Here is a 25,478-nt window from a genome sequence, read left to right as displayed (position 1 = left end):
AGTCATGTAACTGCAGCTGATGCCCGAAAGGTAAGGCCCTGTATTTTGCTGAATTATCTCTAGGCCAATTTTGAAGCCAAATGATGGAAAATTTACATTTATCATTAACAAGTTAGATCCTTATAGAAAAAATATTTTTTTCTGTAAATCATCAGCTTTTTCTGAAAATCTGGAAACATATTCATAGGCTTGAGGGATTTTTTTAGAACAGTTTTTTATGAGGGAAAGTTAGTTTTTCCACATTTCAGGATTTACTTCTACTCTTGTCACTGACCACACTCCCCAAAGGATTATAAATCTTTCAGAATGAATACCAGCGGATGGGAGCCAAAATATTCAATGTACAGAGCCACAAATGTTAGCCAATTGCTATTCTTTAAATACCAGCTATGTCAAAGGATTTTCAAATGTCCGTTCTACTATGACCAGATGCCATAAACATCTTACTGAAGAGAAGTAGTACAAATATGCGAATATGCCCCTTTTCAATTAAATCTCCCCTGAGAATGCAATTAGTTGCCAATACTTATTTTCACATTTTATCACGCATTTGCATTTGTGAGGTTTTAAGAGCTGGAGAAAAACGCAGTAAAATATTATTTTACTAGCTTCTGAAGGGTTTTGAGGAAAGCTTCCAATAAGCTTTTCTACGTCTTGAATTAATGCAATTCTTTTGCTAGCTGTCGTCCATCCCCTGCTGCTTCTCAGACATCTCCAGGCTCCACCGGCCTTAGCATAGTTTACCAGCTCAGGTTCCTTTCCATGACCAGGAGGCCGACGTCCGTGGTTGCGATCACGCTTCAAACATGCCGAGATCAGACGAATGCTGCTCTCTCTCACTTTTCTCAAAATTTCTTCTTAAAAGATGAATAGAGGACATTTTAAAAAATAATGTTTTTCCTGGATTTAAATAAAATCTTTGGGCTTCCCTGGTGGCGCAGTGGTTGCGAGTCTGCCTGCCGATGCAGGGGACGCGGGTTCGTGCCCCGGTCCGGGAGGATCCCACATGCCGCGGAGCGGCTGGGCCCGTGAGCCCTGGCCGCTGAGCCTGTGCTCCGCAACGGGAGAGGCCACGACAGTGAGAGGCCCGCATACCGCAAAGAAAAATAAATAAATAAACTTTGTTAAATAAAATCTTTGAAATAAAGAAGTATTACCCTATCCAGTATAGAGAGTAATCCCCTCCCCTTACTGCTGATAAGGAAGGAATAAACATGACTAAGCTAAGATGAAGCATGTATTCAAGAGTAAAACAGGGAGAAAGCTGCCTGAAATCACTTCTGTATTCTTTCATTCAACAAATTTGCTTCCTATTTACTTAACTATTTGTCGAGTCCGATGCCAGGCCTTAGAGACATCCTGGTAAACAAAAACAGACGTGGTCTTTGCGTTTATGGAACTCACAGTTCAGTGGAGAAGAGCGATTTTAATTTTTTAAAGCCCATCCCAATAAATGGAAATTTTAAGTCCAAGAGGTGCCATAAGGGAGAGGGGCAGAGGGCCAGGGAAACCCACAACGGGGGGCTTTAACCGGGCCGGGGCATCAGGGAAGTTTCACCTGAGGAGAGAAGCCTGGGCAGAGGTCCGGACGGGAGGAGGTGCCGGCGTGATGGAAGGCCGCACTCAAAGGAGCGGGTGCGGCCACGTGGGTGAGGCCAGGAGGAGGCCGGCGGCCCAGGTGAGCGGAGAGGCCAGGCGGGCCACACGACCTGCTGGGCCAAAGGCCAGGCTGAGCACTTTCGCCTTTAGTTCACAACAGACAGAAAATATTCAAGGGCGGCTGGTCTGGGTGGAAGGTGAGGGCTAACGGGAGCTGACTACAGTCTTACAGATCCCTCTGGCTGCACAGGCCCCTGGCTGGAGCCGGCCAGCGTGGACAGGTGAGACCACTCCGATTACCACAGGAACCCGGAGCAGGGGACAAGGGGCTGGCAGGCCGAGGTGACCCATCATGTGCTCGAGTAACTCGGTTCCTAAAAGGGTGCCAGAAGCTAGGAGGTGGCAGTGCGATGGCAAGCACGCTCACAGGGCCATCCTTCCGGGCGTCCTGTCGGACCCAGTGAGACGGGATGGCAGGCGGAGGTACAATGGGGAACAGAGGTCTCCTTCTCTTGTTCCCCACTGTCTGCAGTCAGGGGGCAGCGGGTGAGACCCGGTGAGGTGACACAGCCATCACAGCCGTCCAGCTGGCTTTCAATGTTCTCAGCACTTTTTCCTCCAAACATGCCACTCATAGAGCAAGAGCCGTGAACCCTGCCAACGACTGTTTATTAATGATGACAGAGGGGCTGGCGCCCGGCGCAGAGCTTGGCTCAGAGATGCTCTTCATCTCTCAGGAGCAGAAATGGTAAAGAGTCAGAGCTCCAAGTGAGTGGCATAGAACCACGTAAGTCAAGATAGTAAAATATACTGCTTTGCCTTCGGTTTACTTGCAAGCCAATTTTATGCTAATTCAGCACTCATAAACCTAGGGCTCAAGAGATGAGACCAGGAGGAAACTCCAAGGAAAAAGAGAAGATGCTGTTCCAGAAGAAAGAAGAAATTAGACTCAGATTGTTGGATTGCGGGCTGGCTAAGAATTATTATTATTTTTTTAAATCAGGAACGGGTAAGGAACAATTCAAGGATTCCCTACACATTCTTTTTAAACCACCATGGAACGTTTACAGAAATTGATGATCTACTGGAATGTTACTGCAATGATGAAAAATTTGTAGGAAATATAATAGTCTTTCTAAAAAGATTCAGAAGAATGAACTGAATAATTATGATAATTAATAAAAATATCTCAGTAAAGTGACTGGATACAAGGGTAACTGGATATTCAAAAGTGAGTAACTCTCCATACACTAAGAATAACAGATCAAAATATGTAATTTGATAAAAGTTCCCATCCCAGTATTGGCAAAATAATAATAGTAAAAATATCTATGAGTGAATCTCACAAGAAATGTGTTGTAAATATACGGGGGGAAAGCTATTAAGTTTTACTGAAGTATACAAAAGATTAAATAAATGAATGGTCATACCATGTTCCTGAATAGGATAATTCAATGTCATTAAAATTGCAATTTATCCAGAAATAATTTACAAATTCACGTAAGCCAACCAAAATCCCAACAGCATTTTTTAGATTTTTTAAAATTTGATTCTCAAGATGATCTGGAATGGAAAATATGCAAAAAGTAATTTAAAATATTTTAAGAAAATTCTCTGGCCAATCAAATATTAAAATATACCAAAGCTATAGTAATTAAACAGCATGGGAACGTCCAAATAAATCAATGTAACAGAGAAAGATCTGGAAACAAGCTCTTAAAAGTGAAATGACAATATTTGTTAAAAGCATCTCCAATCACTGGAGGAAAGAATGGGGGAGCCAGTCATCTGGCTTTGACATATGACAAGCGGAGAGGAATTATTTGCACATAAAAAACAAAGGATTAATTTTCATCAAGAATCAAAAGACAACCATATAGGAAAATAGGCAAGGTATACAATACAATGGATACTTGGCGTACGAAAAACTTTATGAACCTCACTAGCAATGAGGAATAGGTAAGTTCACATAAGATACATTTTCCCCCTATTAAACAAACCAAAAAACCTCCTGCAGATTAGAATTTATAATGGTTAATCTCAATCCTAGGTGAGCAACTTTAATACCCTGGGGAGATTTTAAAGACCATCAATGCCCAGACCCCATTCCAAACCAATTCAATTAAAACTTCCATGAATGGTACCTGGGCACCAGGGTCTTTGTTTTGTTTTTAAGAGCTGGGCTGATTTCACTCTGTATCCGAGGTTAAAACCTTTGGTATGTTACCGATAGAGTGTAAACTGATGTTTGCTTCCTGTAGGGAGTATCAAAAAAATTTTTACATAAGCCAAGCTTGGTTGATCACTTTTCACTATTTCCCTCTGAAATAAAAAAAAAAAAAAATTAACGCACTACTTAGACTTTACTGTGCATATATTCTTTTTTTTTTTTAACACAACTCTACTGAGGTATAACTGATATACAAAAATACTGCACACATTTGATGTATACAATCTGATGAGGGTGAACATATGCATATACCTGTGAAACCATGACCGCAATCAAGACAATAAACACACCCCTCACCTCTCAAAGTTTCTTATACCTCCCCCTTTTTTGTCTGTTAATAACACTTAACGTGAGACCTGCCCTCTTAAATTCTGTAAGTGCACAAACAGCATTACTGACTATAGGTACTGTGTCGTGTGGCAGATCTACAGCTTATTCATCTTGCACGACTGAACTTTTATACCCATTGAACAAGTGCCCGTGAGAACCATCAACATTCGGAATGTGCATACTCTTTGACCCAAGCAATTCCATTTCAAAGACTCCATCCTACAGAAATAGTGGGCGCATCCAAAGCATATGTAAAGATATTTGCTGTGGCATGCTTGTAGTTACATGATTTGGGGAGACAACCTAAAAACTTATCAATAAGGGAACTGTTAAATAAATGACTGATTTATGTATAATGAAATACTATGGAGCAATTAAAAGGAGTAAGGCTGATATGAAAGATGACCAAGACATAGCATTAAATACAAAAGGTACAATGTAGAATCACAGTCTGACTTCATTTTATGTATAAAAATCACATATGCGTATGTGTACAAACAAACATGTGGAAGGGGGCTTTCACTTTTATTCCTTTGCATGGCTTGAATAATTACAATGAGCATATGTTAATGCATTATGTTATAATACTTTAATATTTTAAATACAGAAGAGAGTAAAGGATGGACCAGAAGTGGAACACAAGCTTCCGCTATGCTCCGTGTGTCACAGAAGCATCAGGAGGCCGCAGCCAGCCAGACCAAGAGCTGGGTTAGGATCCACAGCCCTTGTCAGCAGGAATCTCAAAGGCCGGCGGACCAAAAAGGGACAAAAGATTTATAGACATATATAAAATGAAACATCATTTATACCAAATCTGGTACCTCTTACTCCTCAACCCTTATACTTAGAAATTCTTCAGCATGCCAACTTCTGTAACAGGACCTGAATATGTGTTTTTAAGACAAAAAGTAAAGCAGCCTAGTGCATTATATAAATTGGGAACTAGGCAAAGCTTCTTTTCTCTATTCAGCCTCTCAAATAAATTTAGGGGGAAAGCATGCTTCGAGGAATAAAAACTATTTTTGTTGCAAATACATCAGGCAAGAAGTTCCCTGAAAAGATCTATTACATTTTCAGATCATTACATTAAATTGCCTTAGATATCAACATTCTTTATAGTCAGAAATCGTAATGAGTAGCTAGACAGCAGTGAGAAGGCTCTAATTATGCTCTAGCTGGACTAGTTAATAGGATGTGTCCATGAAGAAGTGAATGGAGTTAAAGCTTAACAGCCCAGAGATTTTTCATATGGTCATTTTTCAGTAGTTAAGTTGATGTGGTCGTGTAATGCTGGCTAGGGGAGGTATACACTGTTACGATTTGATAGTGTATTTACCATAATCATCTAGTTATCTTTGCTTTTTCTCTACTTCTCTTTATTTATGATAGCCAAGAGGCAAAGCGAATTTAAAGCTTGGAACTGAAAACAAGTTACTGTTGTATTTGTAGAGCATGGATTCCCCTTTGGAGGTGAGGCCCTCCATCACTCCCACCATCTCCTCTGTAATAAAAATAAAAGAGGACTAATCCTTTCTTAGTGGGCATTATAAACATACAAGTCACACACATCTGAATAAGTAAAATTCTTATTTAAGAAAATGTAAGTGCAGATTCTACTGAGTAATTTCATTAGAAGATGGAATTTAAATATCTTCTGATTAGTAACAGGTAATTTGTTTTCAGTACAAAATTCCTCCTACTCTTTTTGTCTTAGAGACTATTTTTAAAATTAACTACATCAGTGTAACAACATATGTGTTAACTTAAAGCTTGTTTCTCAGGAAGGTGGTTCTAATTTCCCTTTAACTACTGGAGCTCATCTGGCCGCATAGGCAGTAACCATTGTTTTCCAGTTTTGAAAGTTTCTTCTTAACAATAATAACACTGGACTATCGCATTTTTCTCCATCTTTTTAAGTAAACACCTAGTGCACTCTGCTACTGCCTCCCAAACGCGGAATTCCTCTGTGAAGAAGTGTGGTCCATGTGTAACTAGCCGCTGACTCAAACAGGAGACAAAACAGGAATGTTCAACAGTGAGGCCTTCAGGCTCCCTGGGCCCTGAGTTTCTGGACAGAGGGACAGAATAACCAGGCAACGAGCAATAAGCCGAGGCCCCTGGATGCCTTCCCAGCTCACAGCCACCTTCTGTGTGGCCTGGAGCGAAGTATTTCTCAGCTTTTCCACCAACGAAACACGACCTGCCACTCCATACCCCAAACCCACGTAATGGGAAAGCAATTAATTAACTGTAGTTGATTGCAAAGTACATCAAATTCCTCTGAAGAAAAACCATATAACTCCCAATTACCACTTAGAAGAACCCCTTAACCAATTAAGGTCGTGCGCGAGTGTGCGTGTGTGCGTGTGTGTGTGTGTGTGTGCGTGCGTGTGCGTTTTAATCAGTTCGTGGGAGATCATGAAGGAACCGAGCCCCACAAAAGCAGTCTTAAACAAAGGTTTTCAAGTCTGAAAATGTCTTTGCCAAGATTGCCCCTCCAGAGAGGAAATCCAAAACATTCCAGGAAGCGAGCCTGGAAAGTCTCTTCAGAAGCCTCCAGGGATTCCTGATGTGACTGTCTTCTAGAGGTCACTCTGAAGTAGGGCCCTGTCACTGCTGAGCTGGGGGCACCACCAAACACCTTCACTTCTCATGGCTTGAGAATTCTGAGTTTGTGGATGCGTAACAGAAGTAGTACTAGCAAGGTCCCCGGCTCACGAGAAAGGTGAAATCAACACAGGTTTGATCACACAGTGTAAATCAGTGAGGCACTACCCCTCACCAACACACGGTGGATGGGGGGAGAGGATTAATATGTGATGCCCCTGCCACCGTGATCATAAGCTGAAACTCAGCAGTCCACGCCAGCCACTCTCCACTGACTGACCTGTGTTCAGATAACATCATCACCCGTCTAGAGCTTGGAAACAAAGTTTGCCCCAATATCATACTCCAGGCTGATACCACATTTCTGAATTTATATTAAAAAGTCCATCTTCCCCAGTCTTCATACCTGGCCTTCCCAGCGTTAGCATGTAGGAACATTCAGTTGGAGGGAAAATTACTTTAAAAGTAAACGTTTTTCCCTTTTTGCTTCAAACTGTCCTATTTATCTTCCTTTAATTAATCTTTTTAATCCATTAACTGGTTGCATAAAATTACCAAGTAAGATGTTACTTTAAGATTAAAAAAAAAAGGCAAATGAAGCAATCTACTTATAAGATGGCAAACTAATATTTAAAGAAAGACTGCCCATTTAACGTAAATATTTTGATCCATAAACACTGCCTTAGCTGTATGTGCTAACTCAAGTGAGAGACAGCTACTTTCTGATTAGCTTTTAAGAGGTCACATTCAATCATGAATTAAAAAAAAAACACAAACATGCCCACCTGCTCCACACTCCTTCCTAAGCCTTTCATTCCTCTGGGTCCCAAAATGGTAGCCCCATTTCTAATGAATAATTGGAGCTTCAATCCTTTATTTCCAACTATTGTACAGGCCTTTCTATTTGGACATTTCACTGTCTTCGAACTCAAGCTGCCCCAAACCAGACCCCAAGGACACTGCCCTATCCCAAGTCCCCAACACACTCTACCAGGGCAACACGTCACTGGCTTCTGGTCGTCTCACCGGGATTCATCTTGCAAACCACCTGCTGCTAAACTCAGCTTTCGAGATGAATGCTTTCTTCTTCCTGCTTCCGCAGGTGGGGAGGTGGTACACCTGGGGAGGTGGCCCCGGGGATGAACCCTGGATTCCTCCATTACTGCAGCAAGTACTCAGGAATGAGCCCAGCCGAGCGAAGCACTTCTGAGTAGGGGCAGACGTCTCCAAACCCGCTTGCTAACAGTGTCCCAGCTGAGCCTGGAGCCGACGGTGCAGACAGCTTATCCTCAAGTGACAGCCCTAAGAAATGCCTAGAGGGGAGATAAAGCACGATTCTAGACCCAGCCTCTGAGATCCCTTCGAACTGCCTGAAAGCTCACCAACCATTTTCTAATCTCCTCAATTTTCTCTTGGATTTCCTGATCCTATAGTATTAAATTCCATATGCAATCTACCTTCAAACCACATAGAAATGGATTCCAGCAGGCTTTCAACTATGGGTCCAGAAATTCATTCTTCAGTTTAAGGATACTTACACTAAGGTGCATGAAATGCAGATCTACTTATAATTATGACCTTTCAACATTTTATCTCGTGTTACTAAAGAGTACCTATTTACATTAATAATAATATTAGAATACTTGTGATGAAGAAATCCGCCATTTCCAAACAGCAAAAAATCCTCCAACTCTCCTCCTATTTCACAAAGGGGTTCTATACATTTGTGATTTAGAAGTGAGTGAAACTTACTGTATTTTTAGAGAGACTCAGTATTAGTGTGGGGCGCACGCCTTAACAACTGTCTCGCCCAATCGCTGGGATGGATACAAAGCAAAATATTTTCATTGCAAGATTCTGAAGCAACCATGGACAGGGGAGAAGATAATATGCACATAAAGCGGACAAACGCAGCAAGGAAACAGTATGTCTACAAAGAGAAGGGGGGCAGGAGAAGGAGGGGAAAGGGGAGGAAGAGAAGGTGGGGAAAGACATCAACAGCAGAGGGAACAGAACGACTCAGGCTCAGAGGGAGGAAAAGCTGCTCTGAAGGACCTGAGAGCGGAGGACATCCTGGCCCCTCGGGAGCCTTGTTCTGTCACCGTCCCTCCTGAGCAGAGGATGGACAGTCCTGTGTTTACTAGCAAGACACCCTGCAAGACACAGAAATGAGTTTAGTACGGTCTCTCCACTCAAGGAGTAGCTGATAAGACAGACAAGCTGTACTGTGATAAGTAGCAGAAGGTAAGCGCAGAGGGCAGCGGAATAAGGAGTTTATTACTTCATTCAGAATTAGGGTACAGAGTCATCGGCTGTGTGGAGAAACAGAGGTTGGAAGGTTGGTGAGTAAAAATGCAGAGTATCCATTAGTTTAAAAATTAAATTGTCTTCTAAAACTCCAGATTAAAAGCATACATACAGATGCAAAACTTGCAAGATGAAATGAACGTATGTCAAAGCCAAATGATTGCAGACTAAGTCCCTTTATGATATGCCAAGACCTGAGCTCATAGCTCTGGATCAATACCAAGCTGTGTCATTCATCGACTTGTTTGGGTATTAATGAACGCATCAAAATTTTTCAACAATCACAGACATTGCTGCACTTGGAGAATGGTAAGTGGAGAGTCAGGTCAACGTGAACATTTCTCTGCTGGTTGAAATCTACATTTAAGGCATAATTTTGTAAAGTACAATGTCAGGTGTATTATTTTGAGATTACCTAGAGACATTCAATTTTGCATTTCATAGACTTTTCATATCCTTTTGTGTCTCCACAGAAAAACGTTTATCTGTGTTGAAAATCCTGAAATCATTTGTAGATACACTTCTTCTTTTATTGGCTACGTTAAGAATATTTCCCTGTGGGGACTATAATAATTACCAGCAATTTACTGTCTGGCCGAAAGTATCACATTCGCACAAGATTTACTGATGGGTCACTTGTGCAAGCTTGAGCAGCATTTCATCAATACATGCTTTCCTCAGCTGTTCTGGGACAGCAACAGGGCATCCCTTTTGGACCCACCATCATATGGATTTATCCTAAATAGCTGGAAAACGCTAGACCGCGATTCAATAATGAGACTACCACGAGACACTCTTAGCCGTGTTCACGGAGAGGGTATTGTGGAGAAAGCTGCGCACCACCTACCCACTGTCTGCCCCGTTAAGTCCTCGGGGAGGAAATTCTTTCTGCTCTTAGCACCACGATCAGTTACACTCACTGGCAGGTGGGCTGCTTTTACCTTAGGGTGGAGAGTCCCTCACTGTATTAACTCACTGCCTTCCTGCCTTTTTCTGGTTGCTGGAATCTTAAAGCAAAAGCTGAGGACCACCTGTGTGGGTGGTAAAGACTCCCCAACTTACGCCGTCTAGAGTAAGAATATGCAACAGAAACAATTACCATTGCCAACAGGTGCTGAGCCCCTGGTGCTAAAGCACTTGTGTGTGTCAGGTTTCATTTAATATTCATAATAATGCTAAAATGCAGGCTCTTTTATTTTGCCACCTTGACCAATGAGGAAACCAAAGCTCACAGAGGTCCACCAGCACCCCAAGGCCGCTGAGCCAGGGGGTGGCAGAAACCCGACTCAGCTGACGTCTTTCTGACACTGGAGGTCATGCCTCTAACTCTCCATTATTCTGCCTCCTGGCCTGGCCGATGCTTCGGCCCCCTTTGGCTCTTTATTTCCTTTTACTAATGAAATAAAGTTAATAGACCAAAATTCTTTGCGTCAACACCAGGGCTCTTCCAAACCTTCTTCCAAAGGCCATGTCTGAGCCCCAGTGCCTGTCTGGCTCAAGCGCTGGATGACAGAGCTCTCTGCTGCCAGTTTTTCCCCAGAGGACATGCGCTTCATGAGCAGAGGCTATGGGCAGCCCTGTGGCTCGGGAAAGGTCAGGTGGGTCTCTTGAGTCTGGACTTTGCTACCGCGTGTGCTGGGCTGGCCTCTGCACTGACTGGGTGGTTTGTACACAAAGACTCCCGCCAAGGCAGGGGTAGGATCACGGGGATGGAATGCCAGCCTATGCTCCCTCCACACGAGTGTTTCCAAATTCTGGCAGATATGAATCTTCCAGATTCCGGAATGAGAAACTGGAATTCCCAGAAATCCTCAGGAATTCCTGAAATCATATTATTTCATATTTGTTCCTAAATTTTATTTACGTTACTAAATAATAATGATGACCATAACAGTAAATTATTTCCCTAATAAACAAAGAACCATTTATTTATGATAGAGATGCTAAAAATTTCAGAGGTTTTCTGTAAAAAAAAAACCAAAACTATATATTAGTAACATGTAAAAATGATCTCCACCTGTTATCTGGTAACAGAAAACATTAGGAGAACATTAACACAAAATAAATGCTAAATAAAAGCCATTTTAGGGGGTTGCTGGGAAGATGGCGGAAGAGTAAGACGCGGAGATCACCTTCCTCCCCACAGATACACCAGAAATACATCTACACGGGGAACAACTCCTACACCAATACCTACTGAATGCTGGCAGAAGACCTCAGACCTCCCAAAAGGCAAGAAACTCCCCACGTACCTGGGTAGGGCAAAAGAAAAAAGAATAAACAGAGACAAAAGAATAGGGACGGGACCTGCACCAGTGGGAAGGAGCCGTGAAGGAGGAAAGGTTTCCACACACTAGAAGCCCCTTCGCGGGCGGAGGCTGCGGGTGGCGTATGGGGGAAGCTTCGGAGCCGCGGAGGACAGCGCAGCAACAGTGGTACAGGGGGCAAAGCGGGGAGATTCCAGCACAGAGGATAGGGGCCGACCGGCACTCACCAGCCCGAGAGCCTTGTCTGCTCACCCGCCGGGGCGGGCGGGGCTGGGAGCTGCGGCTCGGGCTTCGGTCGGAGCGAAGGGACAGGACTGGGGTTGGCGGCGTGAACACAGCCTGCAGGGGGTTAGTGCGCCACGGCTGGCCGGGAGGGAGTCCGGGGAAAAGTCTGGACCTGCCGAAGAGGCAAGAGGCTTTTTCTTCCCTCTTTGTTTCCTGGTGCGCGAGGAGAGGGGATTAAGAGCGCTGCTTAAAGGAGCTCCAGAGATGGGCGCGAGCCGCGGCTAAAAGCGCGGACCCCACAGACGGGCATGAGACGCTAAGGCCACTGCTGCCACCACCAAGAAGCCTGTGTGCGAGCACAGGTCACCATCCACCCCCCTTCCGGGGAGCCTGTGCAGCCCGCCACGGCCAGGGTCCCGGGATCCAGGGACAACGTCCCCGGGAGAACGCACTGCGCACCTCAGGCTGGTGCAACGTCACGCCGGCCTCTGCCACGCAGGCTCGTCCCGCACTCCGGGCCCCTCCCTCCCCACGGCCTGAGTGAGCCAGAGCCCCCGAATCAGCGGCTCCTTTAACCCCGTCCTGTCTGAGCGAAGAACAGACGCCTTCAGGCAACCTACACACAGAGGCGGGGCCAAATCCAAAGCTGAGCCCCGGGAGCTGTGCGAACAAGGAAGAGAAAGGGAAATCTCTCCCAGCAGCCTCAGAAGCAGCGGATTAAAGCTCCACAATCAACTTGATGTACCTGCATCTGTGGAATACCTGAATACACAACGGATCATCACAAATTGAGGAGGTGGACCTCGACAGCAAGATCTATGATTTTTTCCCCTTTTCCTCTTTTTGTGAATGTGTATGTGTATGCTTCTGTGTGAGATCTTGTCTGTATAGCTTTGCTTCCACCATTTGTCCTAGGGTTCTACCCGTCCATTGTTTGTTTTTTTAAAATTTTTTTTCTTAATACTTAATTTTTATTTTAATAACTTTATTATACGTTACCTTCTTTCTTTCTTTCTTTTCTTTCATTCCTCCCTTCCTTCCTTCCTTCCTTCCTTCCCTGTTTTACACAACAAATCATCCCAAATTGAGGAGGTGGACTTTGAGAGCAAGATTTATGATTTTTTCCCCTTTACCTCTTTTTGTGAGGGTGTATGTGTATGCTTCTAAGATTTTGTCTGTATAGCTTTGCTTCCAACATTTGTCCTAAGGTTCTATCCATCCCTTTTTTTTTTCGAAATAATTATTTTTTAACTCAATAAATTTATTATACTTTATTATATTTTACGGTATCTTCTTTCTTTCTGTCTTTTTTCCTTCCTTCCCTCCTTCCTTCCTTCCTCCCTCCCTCCCTCCTTTCTTTCCTTCTTGCCTTCTTTCCTTCTTTTTTCTTTCTTTCTTCCTTCCTTCCTTCCCTCCCTTCTTTCTTTCTCTCTCTCTCTCTCTCCTTCTTTCTTTCTCTCTCTTTCTGTCTTTCTTCATACTTCCTTGGGAAGCAGCCGCATGGCACAGGGATATCGGCTCGGTGCTTTGTGACCACCTGGAGGGGTGGGATAGGGAAGGTGGGAGGGAGGGAGACGCAAGAGAGAAGAGATATGGGAACATATGTATATGTGTGGCTGATTCACTTTGTTATAAAGCAGAAACTAACACACCATTGTAAAGCAATTATACCCCAATAAAGATGTTAAAAAAATAATAATAAAATAAAAGTAAAAGCCATTTTAAAAACTGAAAGATGACATTAAAATGTTTATCATTTATAAGATATTCTTAAAATACAATTTTAAAATACACAAAGCATTAATTGTCCTATCCAATAGTCTTGATTTTTGTTTCAGGACAAATATGCCAGATGTTAAAAATGTTTTCTTTCATTTTACATTGACATTGGTCAAATTGTTGACAGGCTTCCAAAAGCATAGCCAAGTTAGGCGTTAGAGTTTGCATCATATATGCTCATTTCCTTTTTTAATGATGAAAATATTTTATCTTCCTGCCCTGATTCTGGTTGGGCCATTGAGGTCTATGTTGTTTTTGCTAATTAAGATTTTAGATCACTTTTGGGTTTCATGATGCAGTGTTGCACAACCCACACTCAAATCTTCCTCTCTTTGCATTTCTTATGTTAAATTACTTGGAAAGAACAAATTGTAATACATAATATATACAATATAGTGAATATTCAAACACAAAACAATGCCCGGGTACATCCAATGACATACCATTCAGATCTCCTAGCAAGCTCACCAGGGCTACAGAGAATCACAGATCAAAATTTCAAAGTTAACGACTTACCTTGCTTTACGAATTTGTTATTTCTTAGAACACCACTAATGGGACTTGTATAAAGTATGTGATGCATATTAGCAGATCCTTTATTTTTGCAAGAATGACTTGCACATACGCATTATTTAGAGCACGGCAACAGCTACAAACGAGGCTGACCGCCTGGGCTGTGACCACTTTACTCTTTCTGGTTCCCGTCCTGATGCCTGGAAATGTCTACCTTCACCTTTGATTCTGCTGCCAGAATTTTCTTTTTTTTTAAAAACTTTACTGAGGGATGACTGGCAAATATAATTGTATCTGACGTGTACAATGTGCTGATTTGATACCCACGTACGCTGTGGAATGATTACCAAGATAATCAACAGGTGTTGCTCTCCATGATGTCAGTAGATTCCTCTGAGCCAGTAATGTCTTCAGGAAGATTATTAAATTTTAATTGTCAAATTTTAATTCTAACTTCCCGTTTTCCCAATTTCTTGACTAATTTTTCTTGGGATTCAGGATTCAGGAAAACATAAAAAACTTTTTCTGAGAAGTGCTGAGAATTGCCGCTGAGACTGTGTCCAACAGGCAAGCGGGCCTATTTTTCTTTTAGGAAAAACTTATTTGGCTTACTTATACCTACCAGACTGTCCATGCAGAGGGCCTCTGTCGAATTCACCAAAATGTGCATATAGGCTAGTTCACCTGTCAGCTTGGGACGACCTCAGAGGCACAGGAAAAGTACCCTTTAGCAATTTAGGAGTCACATAAATAACTTGAGCTCTGCAAAGCTTAGCAAATGCAGGAGGACGAGACGACGTAAGTCAAAATGCCGTTTTCACAAGTACTTCTGGGCTATCGCTTTAGACCTGGCCTCGCCATTTATCAATATCCACTATCCAATATCAGAAACGAATAGTAATCTGGGCTTGGGTAAATCATTTTCCTCGCCCCACCCCACGTTCAAGGACTTAAATACTGATACACTGTTATATGGGCCATTTATGTATTTATTATTATAAAATGTTTTCACACATGATATATTACTTGAGAGTAATGGAAATGGACCGATCTGTATTTTAAGCACCTACAATGTATCAGACACACCACATGCTTCAAATGTGTTTTCTCAGTCCTTAAAATAATCCTATAGTGGGTATTACTAATTTCACTCCATGGGTTGGGAAAACTAAAGCTCAAAACCATAACGGTTCAACAGTCACGTTGCTAGTGAGTGGTACAACCTAGAATTTAGTCTAAGTCCAACTTCAAGACTCCTTGCTCTTGCCACTGCATCATACTGCAGATCATAAAACGCTGGCAAGTCACAAAATCTGACGGCTGCCACGGCCCGCCGCCCGCTCCCCAGCTAGGGGAGAGGGCTGGCACCTGACCGCCCAGCTGCTCCATGAGGACGAACCTCACCGTCCTCAGGGTAACAGGACCTTCCCCTGTGCACACTGAAGTAGTAACAGGGATACTTACTACCCTCACTTGAAATAAATATATGGTCAACTTGGAAGCAGAACATGCATTTTCAGGAAAAAATTTTAAAGAAACATTGCAAACATAGTACAAAAGGTTTCTCTCTCACCTTCAAATATTTCACCAGCTTCTGAATTTGCCAGTATTCTGACGGCAAATCTGCATTTGCTTCCTGAAGATGGTCAGGTGGTTCTTCATCTTCCTCACTCTCTGAGGAGCTCTCACTAATAATCTCCTCAATCTTTTCAGCACTCTTACTAAGAACAACAACAACAAGGTATAATAAGTACGTTTATGCTACAGTATGGACACGGTTATGATGTAACCATTTCAGCAAAATGTACACAAGCAATGGATGAGGTACCAACACCTTCTGAGTTCTGGAAGATCTTTGTTAATATCTATATGAGGAGGTAAGCAAACACGTCTCAGCAGCAGATGCATTTCAGTATTATTGCTACAGGTTCAATAATAATAAAGAACATGGCAAGAAATGGCAAGGGTATTAGGTAAATGACCGAAGACTGCAACTTGTCGTAGCAGTTAACTGATTTAACATGTGGTTATTTATATTTACATTTCTTTTATTTACTTACTTAAAATTGAATACAATTAAAAATTCAGTTCTCCAGTCACACTGGCCACATTGCAAGTGCTCAATAATCATACATAGCTAGTGGCTACCCTACAGGACAGCTCAGAAATAAACCATTGCGATTACTGCAGAAAGCTCAGTTGGGCAGTGCTGCCAGTGCCCCAAAGGGAAGGCATTTATTCCCTTACCAAAGAGAGTTCACTTTATTCCTCACTGCTCTAGAGGCTTCTAACTTAACACCAAGGTCACAGACACAGGCTAGTTCCCTCAAGCCCTTGGGAACATAGTCAATTCATCCTTATCTTCTTTCTTTCTCTCCCTCCTTTTCTCTCTCCATCCCCCCAGGTGCTCTCTTCCATAAAACTCTTTCCTAGTCTTTTCCATTTGGAAGCATAGTAGGAGGATGGGTAATTGTCAAGTTTCATTATTTCTAAGGTTCTACCATTCTCTTAATTTCTCAAAGGTTTTTCAGCACAGAGAGCTCCAATTCTTGTACTTTCAAAAGTGCAGAATGGTGCAACTGTGCTCTCTGGGCCACAGTGGGGGGAAATCCTGAACTGAAGTGCCTGGAGCTGAGTTTCAGTTTTATGTATCCTCTTGTCCAAAAGATGTCAGGAAACCTGTGTTGGTTAAAGAGGAAAATCTGGTAGATCAGGTCTACCTAAAAATGAAGTAAACCCCAATGTTCACTGCAGCATTATTTACAATAGCCAAGACATGGAAGCAACCTAAGTGTCCATGGACAGACGAATGGATAAAGAAGACGTGATACATACAAACAATGGAATATTAGTCATAAAAATAGAAGGAAATCCTGCCATTGGTGACAACCTGGGTGGACCTGGAGGGTATCATATTAAGTGAAATCAGTCAGAGGAAGACAAATACTGTATGATCTCATTTATACGTGGAATCTAAGCATAAAAAACAGAAACAAAACAACAACCAAACTCATAGAAATCAGACTTGTGGTTACCAGAGGTGGAGGGAGGGAAATTGGGGGAAGGTGTTCAAACGCTACACACAGGTATCTGATAAATAAGTGCTGGGGATGTGGTGTACGAGATGACTATGCTAACATTGCCGTGTGGTGTATCTGAAAGTCGCTTAGAGAGTAAGTCTGAGGGTCCTCATCACAAGAAACAGAGTTATTTGCAACTACATAAGGGGGTGTAAATTAACTGAGCCTATTGCAGTCATTTCACAGTACACGTATGTCAAGTCATAGGGTACACCATGCGCTTATACAGAGCTGTACGTCAATTATATCTCAACAAAACTGAAAAAAGCCACACACATACATACACACACAAAGATATATCAGGTTTTCGGTACACAGCTAAAGCAATGCAGAAAGAGAACTACACGGCACTAAAGGCCTACGTAAGAAAAGAGAAGGCTCAGTTCAGTCATCTAAACTCACGTCTAAAGAAACTAGAAAAAGAAGAGCAAAACAAACCCAAAGAAAACAGAGAAAAGGAAATAATAAAGAGAAGAAAGCAATCAAATTGAAAACAGAAAAGCAACTTGAAAAATCTGTAAAAACAAAAAACTGCTTGTTGAAAAGATCAATAAAACTGACAAAGCTCTAGCAAGACTGACAAAAAGAAGAGAAGACACAAATTTCCAGAACCAGAAATGAATGGAACATAGCATATCACTACAGATCCTGCTGACAACAAAAGGATAAGAAGAGAAAACTATGAACAACTGAACATTAACTTTGACAATTTAGATAAAACGGACCAACTCCTTTAAAGGTACAAACTACCGTAACTTAACCACTATGAAGCACGTAATTTGAACAGCGCTACAACTATTAATGGAATTAATTCATAATTTTAAAACTCATAGCAAAAGTCTCCAGTTCCAGATGATTTCACTGGAGAATTTTAACAGGCATAGAAGTACTAACACCAATTTTATACAGTCTCTCCTAGAAAATACAAGAGAAGGGAACTCATTTTATGAAGCCTGATATCAAAACCAAAGTGCAAACAAAAACAAAACACTGTTACTGAATATCCCTCATGAGTGTAGATGCAAATATTCTTAACATACTATTAAGCACACATAATTCAGCTATATATAAAAAGAATGAGCCCACCATGACCAAGTGGGGTTTATTCCAGGAATGCAAGGCTGATTCAGTATTCAAAAATCAGCCGTTGTAATCCACCACAGTAATAGCCTAAAGAAGAAAAATGGCATGACCATACCAATTGATGTAGAAAAACCATGTGACAAAATTCAACACCCAATGGTGATTAAAACTCTCAGAAAACCAAGAACAGAGGGGAACTTCCTCAACTTGATAAAGAATATCTGTACAAAAACTGTCATCATACTTTCTGGTGAAAGACTGAATGCTTTCCTCCTAAGATTGAGAAAAAGCAAGAACTTTGATCACTGATAGTCAACATAGTACTGGCGTTTCTACTTCTAGATGTAAATCTAACAAAACATGTACAGGACTTATATGCTGAAAACTATTACAAACTGCTGGGGAAAGAAATCGAAGGCTTAAATACATAGGCATACAGTGTTCATGGATTGGCAGAGTCTACATAGTAAAGATATCAATTTTCTCAAAATTGATACAGAGTTTTAATGCAATTTCTATCAAAATCTTCAGTAAGTTTTTTCTGTTAGATATAGGAAGGTCATTCTAAAATTTATGTGGAAAGGAAAAAAGCTAGAATAGGTCAAAACGATTTGGGGAAGAAAAATAATAAAGTGAGAGGAATCACTTTACCAGATTTCAAGATTTACTATAGAGCTACAGTAATCAAGAATGTATGGTGTTGGCAAAGGGCTGGACATAAAAGTCAGCTGCACAGAATAAAGACCCAGAAATAGCCCCACACGAGTACACCCACCTGATTTTTGATTAAGGTGAAAAAGCAAGTCAAAGGTGGAAAGATAGCCTTTTCATCAAATGGTGCTGGAGAAATGACCTAGGGCAATGAATCTTGACCTAGGTCTCATACTTTATATAAAATTAACTCAAAATGGATCCCAGTCTTTAATATAAAATGTAGAATTATTGAACTTTTAGGAAGAAAACATTGGAGATAATCTTCAGGACCAAGGGCTTTGTGACATCAAAGGCACAACCCATAAAAGAAAAAATTGATAAATCAGACTTCATCAAAATTAAAGATTGTTCTCTGAGAGGCCCTATTAAGAGGATGAAAAGACAAGTTACAGAAAGGGAGAAAATATTTGCAAACTACATATATAACCAAGGATATCCTGGATAGAAAAGAACACTCAAAACTCAACATTTAAAAAACACATGATTCAACTAGAAAATGAGCAAAAGACATAAAGAGACATTTCACTGATAAGCATAAAGGGACGGCAATAAGCTCACGACAAGATGTTAACATCACGAGCCATTAGGGAAATGCTAAGACCACAACGAGCTATCACTACACAGCTTTCAGAAGAGCTGAAGTACAACACGCAACGATACCAAATGCTGGCGAGGATGAGGGGAAGCTGAGTCTCTCAGACGTCACTGGTGGGAACATAAAATGGTGCAGCCAGTCTGGAAAAGGTAGGCAGTTTCTTAAAAAAGCTAAACACACAATTACTATCTATGTCAGCAACTGGGCGTTTATCCTAGAGGAATGAAAACTTACATCCGTACAAAAACCTGAATGTGACTGTTCGTAGCAGCTTTATTTTTAACAGCCAAACACTGCAAACAACTAAAAGGTGCATTAATAACGTGAATAATTTTTAAAACTACCATTGCGTGGTATATCCATACGATGGAATGCCACCCAGCAATTAAAAGGGACAAACTATTAATACATGCAACAACTTAGGTGGATCTCAAGGGTATTGTGGTGTTGAAAAAAAGTCAATATAAAAAAATGTATGAATCTACTTATATGGCGGTCCAAAATGACAAAATTATGAAAATAGCGAACAGATGAATGGTTGCTAGGAAGTGGGAATGACGGGGGTTGTGGCTATAATGGGGCGGCCGGGGGACGTCTGTGCGGGGTGAACAGTGCTCTAGCCTGGTCGCCACGGTCATCACACAAACCTGCACAGGGTATAATGACACTGAACTATACCTATACGTTGTACCCGTGTTAATCTCCTGGTTTTGATCTTGTACCACAGTTGCGGAGGATGAAGGATTTAACCACTGGGAGAGGCTAGGTGAAGGGTCTATGGGACCTCTCTGCACTATCTCCGCAACTTTCTGTGAATCTACAATTATTTCAAAATAAAAAGTTTTAAAAAGTTGTCAAAAAATTAATAGTTTATTATGTCTAACTCCCCAAAATGGCATACACGCTGTAGAGTGTCTTAAAGTTTGTTTTTTCCAAGTGTGCAAATTTTAAAAGTGAAATTTCTGCCATTTCTTCCCACCACCACCTTAGAGTAAAAATGGCTGAACCTTCTCCCCAGATACGTCACTTTTATCATCAAACTGAAAACTGGGTAAGAAGCTCATTAGTTGGCCTTCTATTAATGGCTGTTTTAATGAGAAATAACATTTATCCCTTTAGAATTGGCAGAGCCATCAGTGACCAGTAAAGTAAGGCTCATAAAGATGACAATTTTGTATGACATGATTTTTCAGAGGCCAGAGATCAGATAAGAGCCCAGTTTTGCTACCACTTAGTTAACTGCTTTTTGCATTAAATATATTCATTTACAAAGAGTTAACTAATACCAGTAGATCACTGTATTAAAGTAACTCCACATTAAAAGGATATTCTGTAAATATATTTAAAGAAATCCACTATTACCATTTTTACAGCATTCCTACTAACTGTCAATATAGACATCTTAGGACCCTAATGTGAAAGTAAAACACCATTAACCAGCATTAACTAGCCTGTTGCATAGGGCTGGCTTTAAAGTACTGGTCATGTGAACAGAAACTCACCGAATTAACTGTGCTTTTCCAGGTGAAGTAGATGGTCTGGACTTTTCAAGTCTTCCTCCATGTTTTTCTTCTTGGGTGTCTCTTAGTGAGCTTTTGTTCCTAAAGAGATATTAATTTTATTAATTACTTTATGCTGACTAACAGGAAATTAAAATAGAAATGTATACAAATATTCCATCATTTTCACGCATCCAAATGATGTGTTTTCCTAACACAGAGAACGACTATGAGCTCCAGTCTCATCTGACACCTGAGAGGTCCCTTTTGTCCTTCAGGCACAGCCATGCATTTTATGTAACGGAGAAACACTCTGTCCAGTATTTCTTTGTGCTAGAAACAGGCCTTCATAGGCTGCCATCATTGGGAAGGTCCTTCAGTCTGTCCTGGATCACAGCTGCCTGTTTCTCCACCTTGCCCACCTGACACTGCAGCAGGTCCTGTGCCTGATTTTCTGGATACTCTCAAGCTTAGTCCACACCTTGGCACGTACTGGGTTTGCATTAAATACTTGTTTAGTGAATTCTTAATTGAAGAAAATAAGCACATGCAAAAAGCAGTATTTTATAATTCACCTCCCCATTAACAGAGCAGCCCATACATTTGTCATTTTCAGACTCACTCTTTCAAACAGAGCCACAAAGGTCAAACACCCCAAAATCAGTGAGACTCAGAGGACCAAGCACGTCTCCTCCTCCCACAGGACTCCTCTGCCAGCTCTCTGAGTTTGCACCCAAAATACAATCACCTGTGGTTCTCAGAATCCCTGCAGGTGAGGGACCCAGTTCTTAACCCAGTAAGGGGATGACATGGAATAAAAACAGGCTGTAACTTTTAGCCTATTTGCTAAGCTTTAAAAAGTGCTCTGGGTGCTTCTGACTGCTTGCGTGTTGGTAACATTGGCCCTTAATCTTTGCTTTGGCACCGATTCGGAGGGTCCTAAATGGAACTAGGCTTGTATACGTCAGACATTCATCAAACTTGTGTCCACTTTACTCAGACCATCCATATGTTTGCGGTTCTATCCTTTTTTATAGTATTTACTTAAAGTTCTGTTAATATACAAGATACCACATCTATGAAGTTTTCCCTAATTAACTACACATAATGGTACATTTAATCACATAATTTAAAGCGGAATTCTTCTAACACTTACTTAATCAGGTCCCTACCACAATGTTTACATTTCCCATGGGATTCCTCCATGCGTTTTTATCATCTTTTTCACGTGTTATTTGCCCTGACTCACCAACCACATGAAAGTGAATTGGGCTCTCCCTCCCTCCGTGGTGCTCTGCACACAAACGCTGTTTGCTGTCAAATCTTTCTGCCTGGAGCGTGAAGAGGACAGGAAGGAACCAACTTATATCACGGAGGAAGGTGTGAGTATCTCCTCTGTAGTTTTCTCTGATGAAACTGAGTTATGTGAAAAGCTGGGCAACTGTGTGGTTAGCAAGGATGTATCAGAAAACCCATCATGGAAGTGTCTACATACTTTTTGGCATCAACAGTGGTATTCCAGTTCAAAGTTGGCTCTAATCTCTTGGTCATCTGACTCCTTCCCAAACTGATTTGTTTCTTCTCCAGCGCACTCCTGCGGGAAGCAGCGCTAGCTTCACGTAAAGCGGCTGCTTCCTCCTCAGGTGCCGCATTAGGCTGGTCCTTCTCCTTTTGCTGTTCTTCATTGAATCTAACCTCCTTTAATTAAAAAAAAAAAGAGCATATTTTTACCGTGATATCACTTCTGAATTATCTCATGTTATCTGAAAATTAACCCTGGCGATAAATTCAGGCAGGAAGCCTCAAGATGCTCTAACTTGTGTTGCTTAGCAATACAAATTGAATCTGGGCAACTTCAAGACCAAGGCCTGTGTTGGAGTTAGGCTGACAGTGATGGGCTGATCCTAAACTCACACCCCCGCTGCAGCCCACATGGATACAGCAGCAGGACTGGACCAACTCACTCCTCACCACCACCAGGAAAAAATTACACTTAAACCCTGTAAAGACTGGGACACATCTTAGTCAAACTGCCGAGACCAAGGATAAAGAGACCACCTTGCAGGCAGCCAGAAATAAGAGATAGATTATAGAGAGAGGAAGGAACATGACAATTAAAAGAGACTTCTCATCAGAGACAATGCAATCCACAAGACAAGGGAGCGATACAGTTAAAGTGATGAAAGGGAAGAAACCCCATATCCTGTCAACCCAAAATTCTATACAGAGAAAAAAAATCTTTTGAAAATGAAGGTAAAATAAAGACTTCACAGACGAAAAAAAGCTGAGAGAATTCACTGCCAGAAGACCCAGGCTAAAAAAATTGTTCATGAAGCTCTTCAGTCAGAAGGGATCTCATACGAGGCAGAACATACATCTACACAAAAGAAAGCAGAAATGGTAAAAATAAATATAAAAGTTTCTTTGTGATAAGGAGTTGATAGCACGTCAAAGTAAAATGTGTGACAACAATAGTACAAACACAGGGAGAGGCATTCGAAACACACTCTTGGAAGGCTCCTAGACTACTTGTGAAACTGTATAATGCTGTTCAAAGGCAGACAAGGTAAACTACAGACGGATATTATAAGCCCAACTGAGACGTTTTTTAAAAAGTATAACTGATGAACTAATTGCATACACAAAATGGAATCATTTCTAAAACTTCAGTTAATTCAAAGGGGAAAGAAAAAGAACAAAGAACAAATGGGACTAATAAAAGCAACAAGCAAAATAGTCAATTTAATTCAACTCTATCAGTAGGCACATTAAATGAACATGATTTAAAAACGTCAATTAAAAGAAATCATCAGAGTGGATGACAAAGGAAAACCCAATTATTTGTGGTCTAAAAGAAACCATTTTATATATAAAGATATAAATACACTGTAAGTAAAAAGCTGCAGAAAAATATTCCATGAAACCAATAATCAAAAAAAGCAGGAATGGCCACATTAAAATCAGACAAAATGGACTTCAAAACAAATAATATTATCAGAGATAGAGAGACATATAATGACCAAGAGCCAATTACACCCAATTCTAACTGTGTGTTCACCAAACAACAGAATTTCAAAAGATTAAAGCAACAATAGAACTAACTGGAAAAAACAGACAAATCCACAATTAGGAGACTTCAAAACCCCCCTCTCAATAATCAACAGAATGAACAAAACAAAACTTAATAAGAATACAGAGCTTCCCTGGTGGCGCAGTGGTTGAGAGTCCGCCTGCCGATGCAGGGGACACAGGTTCGTGCCCCAGTCCGGGAAGATCCCACATGCCGCAGAGCGGCTGGGCCCGTGAGCCACGGCCACTGAGCCTGCGCGTCCAGAGGCTGTGCTCCGCAATGGGAGAGGCCACAACAGTGAGAGGCCCGCGTACCATGGAAAAAAAAAAAGAAGAATATAAAATACCTGAGGAAGGCTATCAACGACCTGGACGTAACTGACATTTATAGAACACACCACACCCAGCAGCAGAATACACATTCTTCTCAAATGCACAAGGAAAAATTCACCAAAACAGACCATATTTTAAGCCATAAAACAAACATCCACAAATTTAAAAGAACTAAAATCATATACAACATTGTCTCATAATAAAATGGAAGTAAGCTACAAATCCATAAGAAGATATATGGAAAATCCTCAGAGATATTGATTTGCATGAAAACACACCAAAGTCTATGGGACACAGTTCATATGCTGCTTATAAAGAAATTTACAGCATAAAACTTTATATTACAAAATAAAGGTCTCAAATCGATGCCTAAGCTTCCAACTAAGAAATTAAATAAGAAGAGCAGGGGCTTCCCTGGTGGCGCAGCGGTTGAGAGTCCGCCTGCCGATGCAGGGGACACGGGTTCATGCCCTGGTCCAGGAGGATCCCACATGCTGCGGAGCGGCTGGGCCCGTGAGCCATGTCCGCTGAGCCTGCGCGTCCGGAGCCTGTGCTCCGCAACGGGAGAGGCCACAACAGTGAGAGGCCCGCGTACCACAGGAAGAAAAAAAAAAAAAGACCAAATTAAACCCAGAGTGCAGAAGAAAGAAAAATTTAAAGAGCAGAAACAAAATAAAATAGAAAGCAAACAATAGAGAAAATCAATGAAACAAATAGCTGTTCTTCGAAAAGATCAATAAAATTTATCACTTCTTTCCAGACTAGTCAAGAATGAAAAGAAGATATAAATGACCAATATTACGCGTGAAAGAGGGGTTACCACAGCAGAGCCTCCAGACATCAGAAGACAATAGTGGAATGTTATACTTGATGCCAGTATTTGAAGTAAGTTAGATAAAATGTGCAAATTCATTGAAAGACATGAACCACCAAAGCTCAGTAAGAGAAAAAAATCTGAATAGTTGTATATCTACTAAGGAAATAAAACTCTCAACATAAAACCTTTCAACAAAGAAACCTTCAGGTAGAGATGGATTCCTTGGTAAATTCTACCAAACATTTAACAAAGAAATAAGATTCAATCTACATAAAGAATTCCAGAAAGAAGAAAAGAGTAGTGCATACTTCCCAATTCATTCTGAGGCCACATTACCCAGATACCAAAAACATTAAAAGATAACTACTAACCCATATCCTTCATGACTATAGCTGCAAAAATCCTCAGCAAAATATTATCAAATGACATCT

The 25,478-nt window shown here is 41.2% G+C and overlaps 1 protein-coding gene across 3 annotated transcripts in view; it reads right to left on the bottom strand.

Moving 5' to 3' along the window:
* The window catches only part of ODAD2 (outer dynein arm docking complex subunit 2), a 106,634-nt gene that overhangs the window by 60,019 nt on the left and 21,137 nt on the right, over window positions 1-25,478 (bottom strand). For all 3 annotated transcript variants that reach the window (XM_024750032.1, XM_024750033.1, XM_024750034.1), the window contains 3 exons: window positions 22,324-22,526; window positions 20,832-20,930; window positions 15,431-15,578 (listed from right to left, as the gene is read on the bottom strand). In XM_024750032.1, the coding sequence (XP_024605800.1) occupies window positions 15,431-15,578; window positions 20,832-20,930; window positions 22,324-22,526 (450 nt within the window). The remainder of the gene's footprint in view (window positions 1-15,430; window positions 15,579-20,831; window positions 20,931-22,323; window positions 22,527-25,478) is intronic.

This window comes from Neophocaena asiaeorientalis, unplaced genomic scaffold (assembly GCF_003031525.2).
Source record: "Neophocaena asiaeorientalis asiaeorientalis breed wild unplaced genomic scaffold, Neophocaena_asiaeorientalis_V1.1 scaffold4, whole genome shotgun sequence".
In the NCBI taxonomy this organism is placed as follows: domain Eukaryota; kingdom Metazoa; phylum Chordata; class Mammalia; order Artiodactyla; family Phocoenidae; genus Neophocaena; species Neophocaena asiaeorientalis.
This window is presented reverse-complemented; position numbering and strand designations above follow the sequence as displayed.